Source organism: Dipteris shenzhenensis, chromosome 30, assembly GCF_047967505.1.
Source record: "Dipteris shenzhenensis isolate YYH24624 ecotype China chromosome 30, Dip_SZ_1.0, whole genome shotgun sequence".
NCBI classification, from domain to species: domain Eukaryota; kingdom Viridiplantae; phylum Streptophyta; class Polypodiopsida; order Gleicheniales; family Dipteridaceae; genus Dipteris; species Dipteris shenzhenensis.
Genome location: NC_141625.1, coordinates 14,974,847 through 14,988,373, shown reverse-complemented (window position 1 = coordinate 14,988,373; position 13,527 = coordinate 14,974,847). Strand labels below are relative to the sequence as shown.

General features: G+C 42.1%; 1 protein-coding gene across 1 annotated transcript; it reads right to left on the bottom strand.

Annotated features, from left to right (window-relative positions):
* Positions 1 to 10,839: 10,839 nt before the first annotated feature.
* Positions 10,840 to 13,298, bottom strand: LOC147881756 (tubulin alpha-1 chain-like). Its single transcript, XM_087401275.1, has 4 exons — positions 13,077 to 13,298; positions 12,329 to 12,563; positions 11,859 to 12,229; positions 10,840 to 11,773 (listed from the first exon to the last, which is right to left on the bottom strand). Exons 1-4 carry the CDS (start codon positions 13,167 to 13,169, stop codon positions 11,117 to 11,119), a joined length of 1,356 nt encoding a protein of 451 aa, XP_087257401.1. The 5' UTR covers positions 13,170 to 13,298; the 3' UTR covers positions 10,840 to 11,116.
* Positions 13,299 to 13,527: the final 229 nt, after the last annotated feature.

Sequence of the window (13,527 nt, the reverse complement as noted above, 5' to 3'; positions counted from 1 at the left end):
ATTCTATCATATTCTATGAGTTCAATTATTTAGAGCTTCTATGTGAAATTTTGAGAAAGTAGAGAGAGAGTTTCTTTGAAGAAGAGGGAGATCTTTAGAGCCTACAACATGGATGTTACCAACTCATAGATCTTGCTGCCTTATCCATAGCAAGGTACTTAGCTCCTCTGCTATGTGACTCACACAACAACCTGGCTTGCTGCTCTAGAATGCTCTTGTGGCTCCAATAAGTCTTCTCTATAAGCAGTCAAACTGCAGCAGCTCCATAGTTGTCATCAACTAGTCTGATGACCTGTCAGCGTCAATACCGATGATCTGAGCAGCAAGCGGCTACCTTCTCTAATGACCTTCTCAACTCATGGACGACCCAACAATAAAGAGGTGCCAACCAAAAGCAGCCAGCCCAATCGACGTCTCTCCAAATGGCTCCCATAAAGCAACAACCATCGAGCCCAGTGACAATATCGATTGGAGGTGGCATCAAGTCACCAGTAAACACTCCAATAACATTCTCCCGCTCCAAGCGCTTCACCAGTATAGCGACTGCTCCTTAGCAGCCCACAAGCCAACGAGTGCTCATCATCGACCTCCAATGAGTGCTCATCATCGAATTAACCACAGTAGCAACAAGCAATCGCTCAAAAAATTGTAGAATGCAAAATTTTTCAAAAGGTTGCACTTTGATAAGTTGCTTGCAAGCATCACTTTTATTGAAGAGGGGAGTCTGCATAACTGCCACCATCCAACAAGAAAAACTTGGTGAGAACCAGTTAGTTGGGAAGACATGTGTCATAAATACCCCTCCCTTGTTATTGGAGTCACAATAAAAATAAACACTTAACAAGTGACTTACAAAGCAAGTTATAAAAATTATGAGTGAAAATTTTGTATGGAGTAATGGTATGATCACTAGAAGTGAAGCATTTCTACAGACTGAAAGAGAAATTAATTTTAATGAACAAATTATAGTTATCAACATGTAGAAGGTAGGGAGAGAGAAAATTGCTTAGGGTAATAGTGAGTTTTAGGGGGAGAGTGGACAAAGGTACTAAATTTGGAAACATTATGGAGAAAGAAAGAAGAGGTATGAAAGGAAAAAAGGGGGGTTAACAAACTCACTAAGATGGTATGTGGAAAAGCATGAGAAAGAAGTTGAGAAGGATGGGATAGAAAAAAATTAAGCTTTACAAGTCAAATTAGGAATAAATGAACAAGAACAAAAAATGCATTCGAGGTGGAATTTTAAAAGCTATGGATGGAGTGTGGTAACGGATAGATTAGTCCTTTGAGAAGTTAGGGTCAACAAAAAATTAGAAGGGTTAGAAAGGTTAGGAGAATGGAGCATTAGTAAGGGGAGGGAAGAAAGTTGAAAAAGCGATATTAATAAATAGACGAAAAAGGAGGACAAAAAGGGTTAGGGAGGTTAGAAGTGTTTATAGTAATAAGTAATAAAGGGTAATAATAGTGTATATAGTAGTGTAAAGGAGTATTAGGTTAGTAGAGCAATGGGTGGGGTAAAAATAGTGACAGTCATATACTAGAATATTTTAGTTACTAAAAACATTAGAAAGGAAAGAAAAAGTGAAAAAAGAGTTAAGGAAGGCTTTTAGAGCAATGAAATTGCAGGGGGGGGATTGAAATGAAAGATAACCTTCACGATGATGTGGCAAGTCAAGGAAAAGAACGAAGGCAAGGAGAAGCTTCCGGAGATCGCGAGGTGACTGTAGCCACAGTACTATAAGCTGAACTAAGTGGATGGCGATGAGATTAGCGCAATGAAGGCAAGTAGATGGTGTGAGGGTAGTGCACAGTAAATGCTAAGGGCGAGGAAGCATGCATGATCATTAGGGCAGTGCACAGTAAAGATTGCGGGCGGGGCAGCGTAGTAGAGGCAGAGCACAGCACTAAATGCAGGCTAGGCAGTAGAGCTAGGCTAGGGAAACTACAAATTGGAAGAGTATAAAGGGAAGTGAGCCTTTAAATAGGGAAGTGAGAGTAGTGATTTAGAGGGTTAGTTGGGTGTTTCAGGAGGTGGGAAGTACAAGGGATTTAGGAATTTAGGGAGGCGCACAAAATAGCAGGAAGGTCAAGAGTTAGAGAGCATTGGGGAGTGAAAAGAACATATGTTGTAAGGTGGTTAGGGGGTAGTTAGGGGGATCAGGTTTAGTTAGTGAGTGTAATTAGGGAAAAAAGGGGAGAGAGAGAGAGAGAGAGAGAGAGAGAGAGAGAGAGAGAGAGAGAAGGGGGGGTAGTTGAGAGAGAGAGAGGGGGGGGGCAGTTGAGAGAGATAAAACAAGTTAGAGAGATAAAAAGGTAGAAATTGGGAAAAATTAGGGGGAATTTAGGGGGGCAACATCGAGGGAAATTGGGAGAAGAACTAGGTGAAAATTAAGGGGAAAAAGGGGGGGTGGAAAATTATAAAAAATAGAAAAAATATATAGGGAAATTTAAGCAAAATTAGGGGGAAATAAAGGAGAAAACTAGGGGGAAAATGGAGAGGGAGGGGGGGGTTAGGAAATTTAGAAAAAGTATAGGAAAATTTTAAGGAAATTTAAGCAAAATTAGGGGGAAATAAAGGAAAAAACTAGGGAAATTTTAGAGAGGGGGTGGGGGGAAGGAAGGGAAAAAGGAAGGGGGGGGAGGGGGGAAATTAAACATGGAAATAAATAGGGGGAAGGGATAAAAAGTAAATTGAATATAAAGTGGGAAGGGGAGTGTGTGTGTGTGTGTGTGTGTGTGTATGTGTGTGCACGCGCACGCATGTGTCACACACATAGACACACACACACACACACACTTGCCTAGAGAATCAATATACACATGTGCATTTGTGTAGATACTTTCTCCCATGTGTCTACACTCTTGGGCAAACACATACATGTGTGCATACATATACACATGGATATGTGCACTTCCACATGTATAGAGACTCTTGATCATGTGTGTGTAATTTTGTGGGCATGACATTTAGTGTATGTGTATGTGTCTATTGTGGAAACCTTTAATGCTCGTGAATATCAACAAACAACATCCAAGAGTATCTTATCCTCTCATTGGATATAGGATGCCAGTTTAGTTCCATGTCTAAGTCAAGAGATTTTTTGTTTTCTCTAAAAGGATTACACTTATTAGGACCTAGATGCCGGTTTGTTGTAGAGGCTTTACCGCATGAAGCTTTTAGAAAGAGATCCAAGGAACATAAACCTAATCGTCTTTGTTAAGAACTTCACTTAACTAACCAACAAAGATTTATAATGAGAAGAAATACACGTCAGCCTGGTGAGATTTATGCCAGATTATTCTTTTGCAACAATGTAGTGGCATGGCATAAGTTAACTTTTTAATGTAACTCTCTATTGACCTCCTATGACATCCTTCATGATTATTCAATGAGGATCACTTAGTACTCAAATGGTTACCAACTTCAAAAAACATTATTGGAAATGATTTGCATGACCCAATGATGTTCCCATAGCAAAGATAGATTCTACTTCAAAATCAAAATTAGTAACCTCATGTCCTACATCTTTTTATATATATACCTTTGTAAGACTATAAGTCCAATCATACAAATTTAGAATTTTTGTTGTTCTAAAGATAAAAAATCTACAAAGAAAATAAAAGAGAAAATGAAAGAGAAGAAAAAACAGGTAAACAAAAACTTTTATGAAAAACAAAAGGAAGACATACTTAGCAAGCAAAGCAACACTTATGTCGTCATCAGTGCCCAAGCATAAGCAGCTATACTGGGTTTCTAAAGACCCGTGGAGTCCTACATTTTTTACTTTAAAAGGGCGTCTAAGACATCAAATTTTCCAATCATTAGTAAATGAAAAATCCACCACTGGCCAAAATGCTAAATGTGATGGAGATAATGAAGTTAATGGGTATGAGGTAATTAAAGGATAGGCCCATATGGATGAGGATGGGTCTTGCTTATCACCCCAATCCAAAAATTCCTCATCTCCTAAAGCCAAGGAAGCTACGAAGTCCAAACATCCCACTAAAGCTAGAGAGTCTGTTGAAAGTTTTTTGAAGCTAGTCCTAATAGAGACACTACAGACACAATAGGAATCCACCAAATCATACTTACAACTTTTACATCCTAACATCACCTAAATCAAATCTTGTTGACATGTGGAGTTCTCAACTTGTGTGGGTCGAATCTGATGTCAACTGCAACCATTGCTTTTGCCTAAGAAAACTCATGCATGATGCAAATCTAAGCAACTACCTGCTCTTTATTAGGAATGCATCTATTGAGATTAGCATATAGTTGGCATGTTGGGCAACAAGGCTAGAGCTAATTGAGTTTATTGTATGGTTGGCATGTTGGGCAAAGAAATGAAAAATAGGGTTCCACTTGGCACTACCCTTCAAGTGACTTGGTACCTAAAAACTAAGAAAAATTAGGGAGAGGATTATTATATCACTGCACTAATCTTTGTGTTGATGATATAATATTTGCCCATGCATCAAGCTACACTAATATTAGTTCCCACATGAATTTATGATAAGCATTTAGGGAAAATTTTAGCCCATGCAAACTTTTTTTTAAATAATAAGCTACACTAATATTAGTTCTCATATGTCCATTGTTTTTTGATTAATTTAAGGTCAACATTTGGGAAAAAATGCAAACTTAATATTTTGTTTAATGATGATTCTATCACAATTTGCTGAGCTAAATCCCATGCATTGATGCTAATCTTTCTATTGATGATACAAAATACGCCTATGCATCTAATCCACTAAGCTTGACCTAATATGTCCATCATTTTTCTATTTTATATTATCGTTTTAGCTTCAACCACGCAGTTGGTCAAGATCAATCATATGTGGCATGTTCTCAAATTTTATCTACTATAACACATGTAGTAGAATCTTCTTAGCATTTCCCTACCCTCCCACAGAGAAACTTCAAGCTCCACATCATAGATTTTCGAAAAAACTTTCATATTAAAATAAGCTATAAATACATAGACTATTTTGCTCATATAAATACATAGGCAATTAAGACTCAAGATGTAAATACATGATATGAACTTGGAAAAGTGAAGTGAAGAGTGTGGCATTGGATGGATGATGAGACAATCAACTCCAAACTTTATAGGTTTCTTCAAAGCTTTCACTCTCCTTTCACTACGTCACCCGATGCAGTCTCAACATGCCAAGGCGACTGGGTTTGGCATACCTTTGCTTTGACTATGTACGCTTGTAGTCTATTGCGGGTGCTTGTTTCCTTGCAGTAGTGAGCAATCTTTTGCCTACATGCTCTATCATGCTTGATTCCCTTGCAGTAGATTTGAGAGGTAGTCAAATGCAATCTTCTTAGACCCCACGTTTTGTTGTGCATCAATTTCTTGTAGCATCCAAATTTTGTGCCATCAATCCTAGCAGTTGTAACATTGCTACTGGTCTACAACAGCATCCAGACCTCTGCTCGGTGGTCTAGAGTGGCTCGAGGTCTCCATGCCGCCCTCATAAATTACTTTCTACTTAGGGCCTGTTCACATGGGGGAGCAAACGTGCAGCTGGTGCGACATTGAAGCTCAATGCCAACAAACTCGTGTGAACTAAACACGAATGCTTTGAAAAACCTGTCAATGCTTTGAATGAGCGGCTGATTGTGTACACGCACCAGTACACAAAGATGCATAGAGCCTTTGTCAAACCTTCGTTGGCATTTACATATAGGCTCTTAAGTATCTATGCCCAACTTTTAGGCTTTTGAGAGTTCGCACAGATGAAGCTAATTGGTTGAGGCTTGAAGGGCACACTGGTGCTCAAAATGGCACCTTCAAAAATGGTCTTATTTTGCACAAAGGCGCTACACTATGAATCAAATTTTATGTGTGGCTTGAAAAATCTGCAATCAATGCCACAGTTTGGAATGCCCGTGCGCTATCCCTTAGAGGCTAAAGCTCATGTTTGCCCGAGTCATTGTTCTCTGCAGTCTGCTCCAAATAAGGGTCATAATCTACTCCTAAGAGCTGCACACAACTCAACAGATTTTTCCTGCACCCACAACTCCCACTACTCATATTGTAGTCGCTCCTGTTAGTTCCCTACCATCCTGATCTTTATTTGCCCAGTGATCCTCTTTTACCATGTGGCAAGAAGGCTAGGATGAAGAAATGCAAGGAGAAGGCTCCACAACAACATGTGGCACATCTCTTAGCTCTCTCTCCACTCCACCTCCTCCTGCACATGGAGCCCTCATTCGTTGAGAAGAGGACTCCCCTTTGAGTGCTAGCTAGAAACCTTTCCTTAAATGAGAAGCCACGTGAAATCGATCGAGGGGCACATCTTTAAGACCTCCAACTCACAGTCAAGATTGGTTCTACTTCAATGTCTTTAGATAGTGTTACTAACCTCAGATTATAAAGCCTTGCTTTGAGTATCAAAGAAAACTTATTTCATTGCCATTGGATTAATCTTCGTCCACATATCTTTGTAAACTTTGCCTTGCACTCTAAGGAAGTTCTCTTCACTAAAATTTAAGCCCAAACAAAGATGTGCACTGCCATGAACCACAATGCCCACATCCAATAGGAGAGACCCATCCATCCCTCACATGTTGCCCTCTTAGCCCCGTGCAGCACTAGACTATGCGCTAAACATGAAACATATGCATCTTCTTGTGGAGTCCATCATCCCTTCTCTTTAAAGAAGCTACAAAAATATTTCAAGCTTCCAAGAAGACCATCTTTTGCTTTTCTCTAGTATACAAATACCTAATTAGACCCTCCCAATGTTGTGTGTCTCATATTAGTCATTCTTGCAATAGCCTTGGTTTCTAATTGTCCTCGAATGTTTGTTTGCCTCTTCTCTGCAAGCCTAAATATCATTGAGCTTGGTTACAATAGCTTTTTGGATGTCCAAAGGAGCGAAACAAATGGGAAGAGGAACACCTAGTCTAGGATTTTGTGTTGGGATGCTTGATAAACTCATTATTGCCTCAGAGTGTATCAAAGAAAGCATCTACTCAGTGCATAGATGTGCATTGGATGGTAGGTGGGAATGATTAAGTCACATGATTTGGACACTCATATCATGACGTCTTGATGCAATCTTTGCCCCTTCTTCATCTCTAACAACCTTCTTCATGCCTTATCATTATTTTTCTTCATTTCATCTTATGATGCCTTCTTACATTCCATGGCTCCCAATAGCAACCTATCTCTTCAACACCACCACATGCAATAGTGTTCATATTGCCTCCCTTGATGGTGGAAAATAGAGTTAACAAAGCTCACCTATTAGATCCACAAAAGCATATTCAAGATAAAAATCCAACTTGTAGATTGGACAAACAAGTTTATGCAACTTATATCACAAAAATTATATCTATTGAAATTGGCCATCACTCAAGCTGTCATAGACTTCCAACAATCATAGACATGATCATAGATCATGTCATTATGCCCAACATTTGAACGAAATATAACAATGAAAATGAAAATGTCATTACATGGACCTAGACATTTGAGAAGATTTTGGGAAATGCTATGTTGGCCTTAAGGTCTTTTTGGAAATGAAGCTGATGTATTCTTGAAATGACTTTACCATTAAACTCTACATTTATTGTTGTACCAAGACAACCTACAAAGTCTAGTAATCTTTATCTTATTATCTCTCATTCGATGTCTCTTTTTTCTCATTATCTCTCATTTGACATCTCACCTTTGCCAAATTTTCCTGTTTCAAAGTTGGATTCTTCTCTTTTGGGCCCTTGACCTATATCCTCCATGTTGCATTTCTTACTTCCCTTTTTTATGCTTGCATTTGTGTATAGTCTACTTGGGTCAAGCATGAAGCTGCTACTCATGGAATTGAGCTCTGAGAGGGATGCAACAAAGTTGGTTATTGAGCTATGAGGGAGGAGACAATAACATTTTAGCATGTGCTTGGAGAACATATCCAAAAAAAAGCCATGCTATTTGCAACTCTTTAAGGGAATGAATGATTCTGGCAAAAAAATTTGGCATATATTCTTATAGAACATAAGCAAAATACCAATGTATTTGCAGCATCATGAGAAACATATCAAACCAACTATATTCAATGCAAAACTATCTATCCTAAGATTAATAAAACCTATGTTATGCTCCATAAAAGTGTGATTGCTCTGCATTTTTAGTTTACCAAAGTCATTATGCTCCTGTTTGGATTTGGCAACCCATGACCCTATCCAAGAATTTGGAGTACATCATGCTTTTATCATGCATCCATTGCCCTTTTTATCTATCTCCCATACCAATTGGAGTATCAACCCAATCTTGATAACCTTTATCGCGATGCACTTTGGATTTAGTAGTGAACAGAAATTCCAAGCTTCATGGCACCCATGTACCATGATTGCTCTAGTATTCACATCATTGTTGAATCACTTGAGGTCATGGAATAATTTCTCGCCAGCTCCAACAATTCTAACATGGCCTCTTCAATTAAAGGCTGTTAAAGGCTCATTGGAGCTAAAAACACCTTGAGATAGGGCCCTCACGGCCACCATAATAACTCCCCCTTCGTCACTTTGTGGGCCTACATCTTGCGACTCTATGATCAAACTCCAGATAAAAATAAAAGCTTGGCATAGCAACTTGTCTCATAAAGCTTGACCTGCCAACCCAAGGTCAACTATTGCCCAGAAGCTCCAAGGAGAAATCCATGCCTTCTTTCGCCATATGCATGAAGAAAGAACAAATCTGAAATTTGAATAGTGCATTAGCACAAAGGAGCAGATCAAGTTATGTGCGGGGGAGGGAGAATTGGGTGATGATGTGGATTGCTCGAGGGAGAATTGGGTGATCATGTGGATTGCTCGAGGTGGAAGGAAAAGAGGGAATCTAAAATGAATAAAAGGGGAGACTTTTGAATGAGTGAAAGGGGGATAAGGACTTTGGAAGATGAGTGAAAGAAGAGGTAAGATGGTTGGTGCAAGCGGAGGTAAAACAGGAGTGATCGAGGGTTGGGTAGGGCTAGGAAGGAAGATATGCTAAGGTGGACCATGGGAGGACAAAGAAAAGCCAAGTGAAAGTCGAATCCACTCCATTTATCATCACATGAAGGAGCTCCATGCTCTCTTGCAATAGCAAGATCTATTGTGAAGAACCATGGACACTTTTCAATTAGTACATCTGTCATCATGATAACAACTACATGGAATGGCTCTATTAGAATTATCTATGTCGTTCTTCTGGCCATAATTTTGGGTCTTTTTTATAGGTTGTCAGTGCCAGTGTTGTGGAGGTGGTCACCATTTCTCCCTCAAGAACTTAATTTCGAAGATTGGCCGTAGAGTGAAACTGTATCGAGGGATGTATGCTTAGGAGAAGAGCGAAGGTGTAAACTCGTTCTAAATATTGTAATCTGCCAAATTCCAACAATCCTAGCAAGAATTAACCCCCCTTGATTGCGAGGAATTACTCATTTCTCCTGAATCTGTCTTACGTTGTCAATACAATCAATAACTCAACCTCCTACGTAATCGTCTTACACGTGAGTACTATCTTTACGAAAATCTACATGTCGTCTCTCAAACCCAACACCAGATGTAACGTAGACTCCTTTTGCATGTTATAATGGCAGGGGTGCGACTATCTTCAAGCTGATAAACGGAAAAGATGAGGCACTCCTAGTCGGAGGGAATTTCCTCCTTATCTTGGATCCTGGGCTCCACATTGGTCTTCATGTTTTCAATAGGATTAGAGCTTTCAACTTTAAGCGTGATAGTTTTACCCGTGAGAGTTTTGTTGAAGGTTTGCATACCATCTCTCAAGCGCAGCACCAGGTGAAGCGTGGACTCCTTCTAAAGTCGTAATTGGCCAAGGGACAACCATCTTCAAGCAACTTTCCAGCAAAGATGAGGCACTCCTAATGGTCTCTTCTCAACTACGGCACACTTGAAGACATGGAGCCGTGGTGTTCCTTGAAATCGTCATCTACTTAGAAGAGATCTAGCGCACACAACGGTGACGTCCCTGGGTCTTGTCTACCCTTCCGTGCAGTTTTCGTGTCCAAAGAAGCACAAATCGCACATCCAAATTAATCTCAGTCCCAACATCAAACGATGGGAGTCCCGCGAAGCCTCCCACCAACGCACGTATTTCTCCCAGTGCTCATGTTAGGCAAAGGAAGCCAAACGGTCCTAAAATTTTGAAAGAGAGCATAGAGGCGGGCTCGGATGGGACAGCCCGTCTTCTCCAAGCTCCATCTCCACGTAAGTGAAAATGTTTTTACTTTGATGCTTGAAACTCCCTTCTGCGATGACACTCCTTCCGGCACCACATATACGTATCCTTTGGTGCAAATCCTACCGCCCACTACATATAGTTTGTCGTCTAGAGCAATAGAAGCAAAGCCCTTAGCCTCTCATAGTCCAGGAAAAGGGCCGAGGTGGTGCCAAAAGGTTCAATCAACGGTTGTAAGCTTCCAGCCAAGTCTAAAGGTGGCTGGCCCCCTCCTCAAGGGCTTCATGCGCCAGGATGCCAATACCTGCAGGCTCCCCACTTCAACTTCCTGAGGCTCACGTTTAGGCAATACGTTCCTCCTTGTTATGCTTGTAAATCCCCACGCTGCGGACAATGCATGCATTGTTTAGTATAGAGCGGAGACTTAACCACTTTTCATGCTATACCATATTTCACATGCTAAAACATAAGCAAGCCCTTCCTTTTCCCGTCCCAGTCCCCCCATCGCTGCATTTAATTTTGGATCGTTCGAGACTAATTCCAAGAACTGGTCGGATTAATGATCCATGAAGGGTACTCGAGATGATATCAACATACAGATAAACTACACGATACCAAAGTCAGGCGTCGTGTAGAAAACCGCTGATACGCTGAAAGCCTCTTGTATAACCTTATAACAGAAGATAAAAGACTGAACCACATTCAACAACTTAACACTAAAAGCGAAATACAATGTAGGCACAGGCTCAAACAACGCAAAAGCCCTTCAAATTTGAAGATCATCTAGGTCTACTTCTCAGCTATCTCGGCTGAAACTAACAGGAGTAATTCTAAACGGGTAAACGGAGTAGTTCAGAAGCAAACTATTACCAATCTCAGCCAGAAGCTGAAACTAACAAAAGGAGTCCAAATGTAAACTATTGTCAATATTCTTCCCCTTCATCCCCCTCATCGCCCTCCGCAGACTCCGCGCCAACTTCCTCGTAGTCTTTCTCCAAAGCAGCAAGATCCTCACGAGCTTCAGAAAACTCTCCTTCCTCCATGCCTTCGCCAACGTACCAATGCACAAAAGCACGTTTCGCATACATGAGGTCGAACTTATGATCGATCCTGGAAAACACCTCTGCAACGCTGGTGGAATTAGAGATCATGCAAACCGCCCGCTGCACCTTGGCCAGATCCCCTCCAGGTACCACCGTCGGTGGCTGATAGTTGATGCCACACTTGAAACCCGTGGGACACCAGTCCACGAACTGGATGGTCCTTTTGGTTTTTATGGTCGCCACGGCGGCATTCACGTCCTTGGGAACAACGTCACCTCTGTACATCAGACAGCAGGCCATGTATTTGCCATGCCTAGGGTCGCACTTGGCCATCATGGACGAGGGCTCGAAAGCACTGTTCGTGATCTCCGCAACGGAAAGTTGCTCGTGATAAGCTTTCTCGGCTGAGATAACAGGGGCATACGAAGAAAGCATGAAGTGAATTCTAGGGTAGGGGACCAAGTTAGTCTGAAACTCCGTCACATCAACATTCAAAGCACCGTCAAATCGGAGCGATGCAGTGAGAGATGAAATGACCTGCGCATAGCATGAAATGAAAATGTGTTGTCAGAAATAATACAAGGATCTTCTCAGCTCGAGTCAAAATCTGAAGAAATGCAACCTGAGAGACAAGCCGGTTCAGGTTTGTGTATGTTGGACGCTCGATGTCCAAAGAGCGGCGACAGATGTCGTAGATCGCCTCGTTGTCCAGAAGAACGGCCACATCCGTATGTTCTAGCAGAGAATGAGTCGACAGCACGCTGTTGTAGGGCTCAACCACGGACGTGGATACCTGAGGCGAAGGATAGACAGTAAAGCCGAGCTTCGACTTCTTCCCATAGTCAACGGATAGCCGCTCGAGAAGCAGTGAGCCGAGACCAGAGCCAGTGCCTCCACCGACAGCATGGAATACAAGGAATCCCTGCAATCCGGTGCAGTTATCTGCTAGCTTCCTGATGCGGTCGAGGCAAAGATCGACGATCTCCTTTCCGACTGCAGGAGAAGATACAGATTAGGTGCCGGAAAGGGAGTTATAAGAGCCGGCACACACTAGAAAACGACTAGAAGACTCCCAGTGTTAACGACACTCACTGGTGTAATGGCCGCGGGCAAAATTGTTCGCGGCGTCTTCCTTGCCACTAATCAGCTGCTCAGGATGGAAGAGCTGCCGGTACGTCCCCGTCCGCACCTCATCGATCACAGTAGGCTCAAGATCAAGGAAGACAGCACGCGGCACATGCTTCCCCGCACCAGTCTCGCTGAAGAACGTATTGAAGGCATCGTCGCCGCCTCCAACTGTCTTGTCACTTGGCATTTGGCCATCGGGCTACACCAAAGTTAAACGGTGAGACATTTTGTCGAGAAGCAGAAATCTCTCTGAGTCTCTCGGCACACGAAAGCATTACTTGAGATCATTCTTCCCATAAGCTAGATCGGAACGGACGGCTTCAGGAAACGCAATGTAGCATCAAAAGACAAGCAGACTATCCTTTCCTGAAGCTTGGCAGGCCAGATCTGAGCTTCTGCAGAGCGGAAAAAGCTATGGAAACGCTTCAACTAGCAACAAAAAAGTTCAAAATCCCTGCAGCATTCTTGGAGATCCGTTTTTCCGGGAATGGTAGAGAGGACAGCGACAAACAACTTCAAGAAACGCAATGTACAATAAAAAAAGACAAGCAGGTTCCCCTTTCCTGAAGCTTAACGGGGCAGATCTTAGCTTCTGCAGAGACAGGCGATGGAAAACGCTTCAACTGGCAAAAAGGCGTTTCAAAATCCCTGCAGCAATCTTGGAAAGCGAGGAGAAACAAGAAGGGAAAGAGAAAATCGAAGGAGAAGGTACCTGGATGCCATGTTCGAGGCAGTAGAGCTCCCAGCAAGCGTTACCGACTTGGATGCCGGCCTGGCCGATATGGATGGAGATGCATTCTCTCATGGTTGGAGGAGAAGGAAGGAAGAAGGGGGGAGGAGAAGACTCTGAGGGAAGGCGTATACGAAGACGCCTTCAAAGAGAGAGAGAGCTTGGGAGCTTGGTGGCTATGGCGGAAATGAACAAAAGCTTGGTGGCTATGGCGGTCGACAACCAGCGCCGTTAGTCCCTTGCCGTTATCCCTAACGGCGACCTAACGTTAACCCCTACCTGCCTTCTTTTGAGTTACCCTAACCCTCCTAATCATCCTCGCTTTTCACCCTCGTTTCTTCTCCGCTCTCTGTGTTTCGTTTCCATACGTTGAGGTGGCACCCCATAGGTGCCCAGCTTTATTCGGGTTACCAGTATCAGCTCGAGGGGGATC

Bases quoted from the DNA above. Each gene is read 5' to 3' on its own strand.
- LOC147881756 (XM_087401275.1), bottom strand. From the start codon at position 13,169: ATGAGAGAATGCATCTCCATCCATATCGGCCAGGCCGGCATCCAAGTC. The intron at 12,564-13,076 runs GTACCTTCTCCT...ACTTTGGTGTAG, and splicing joins GCCTCGAACATGGCATCCAG to CCCGATGGCCAAATGCCAAG. The intron at 12,230-12,328 runs GTGAGTGTCGTT...CTTCTCCTGCAG, and splicing joins TGCCCGCGGCCATTACACCA to TCGGAAAGGAGATCGTCGAT.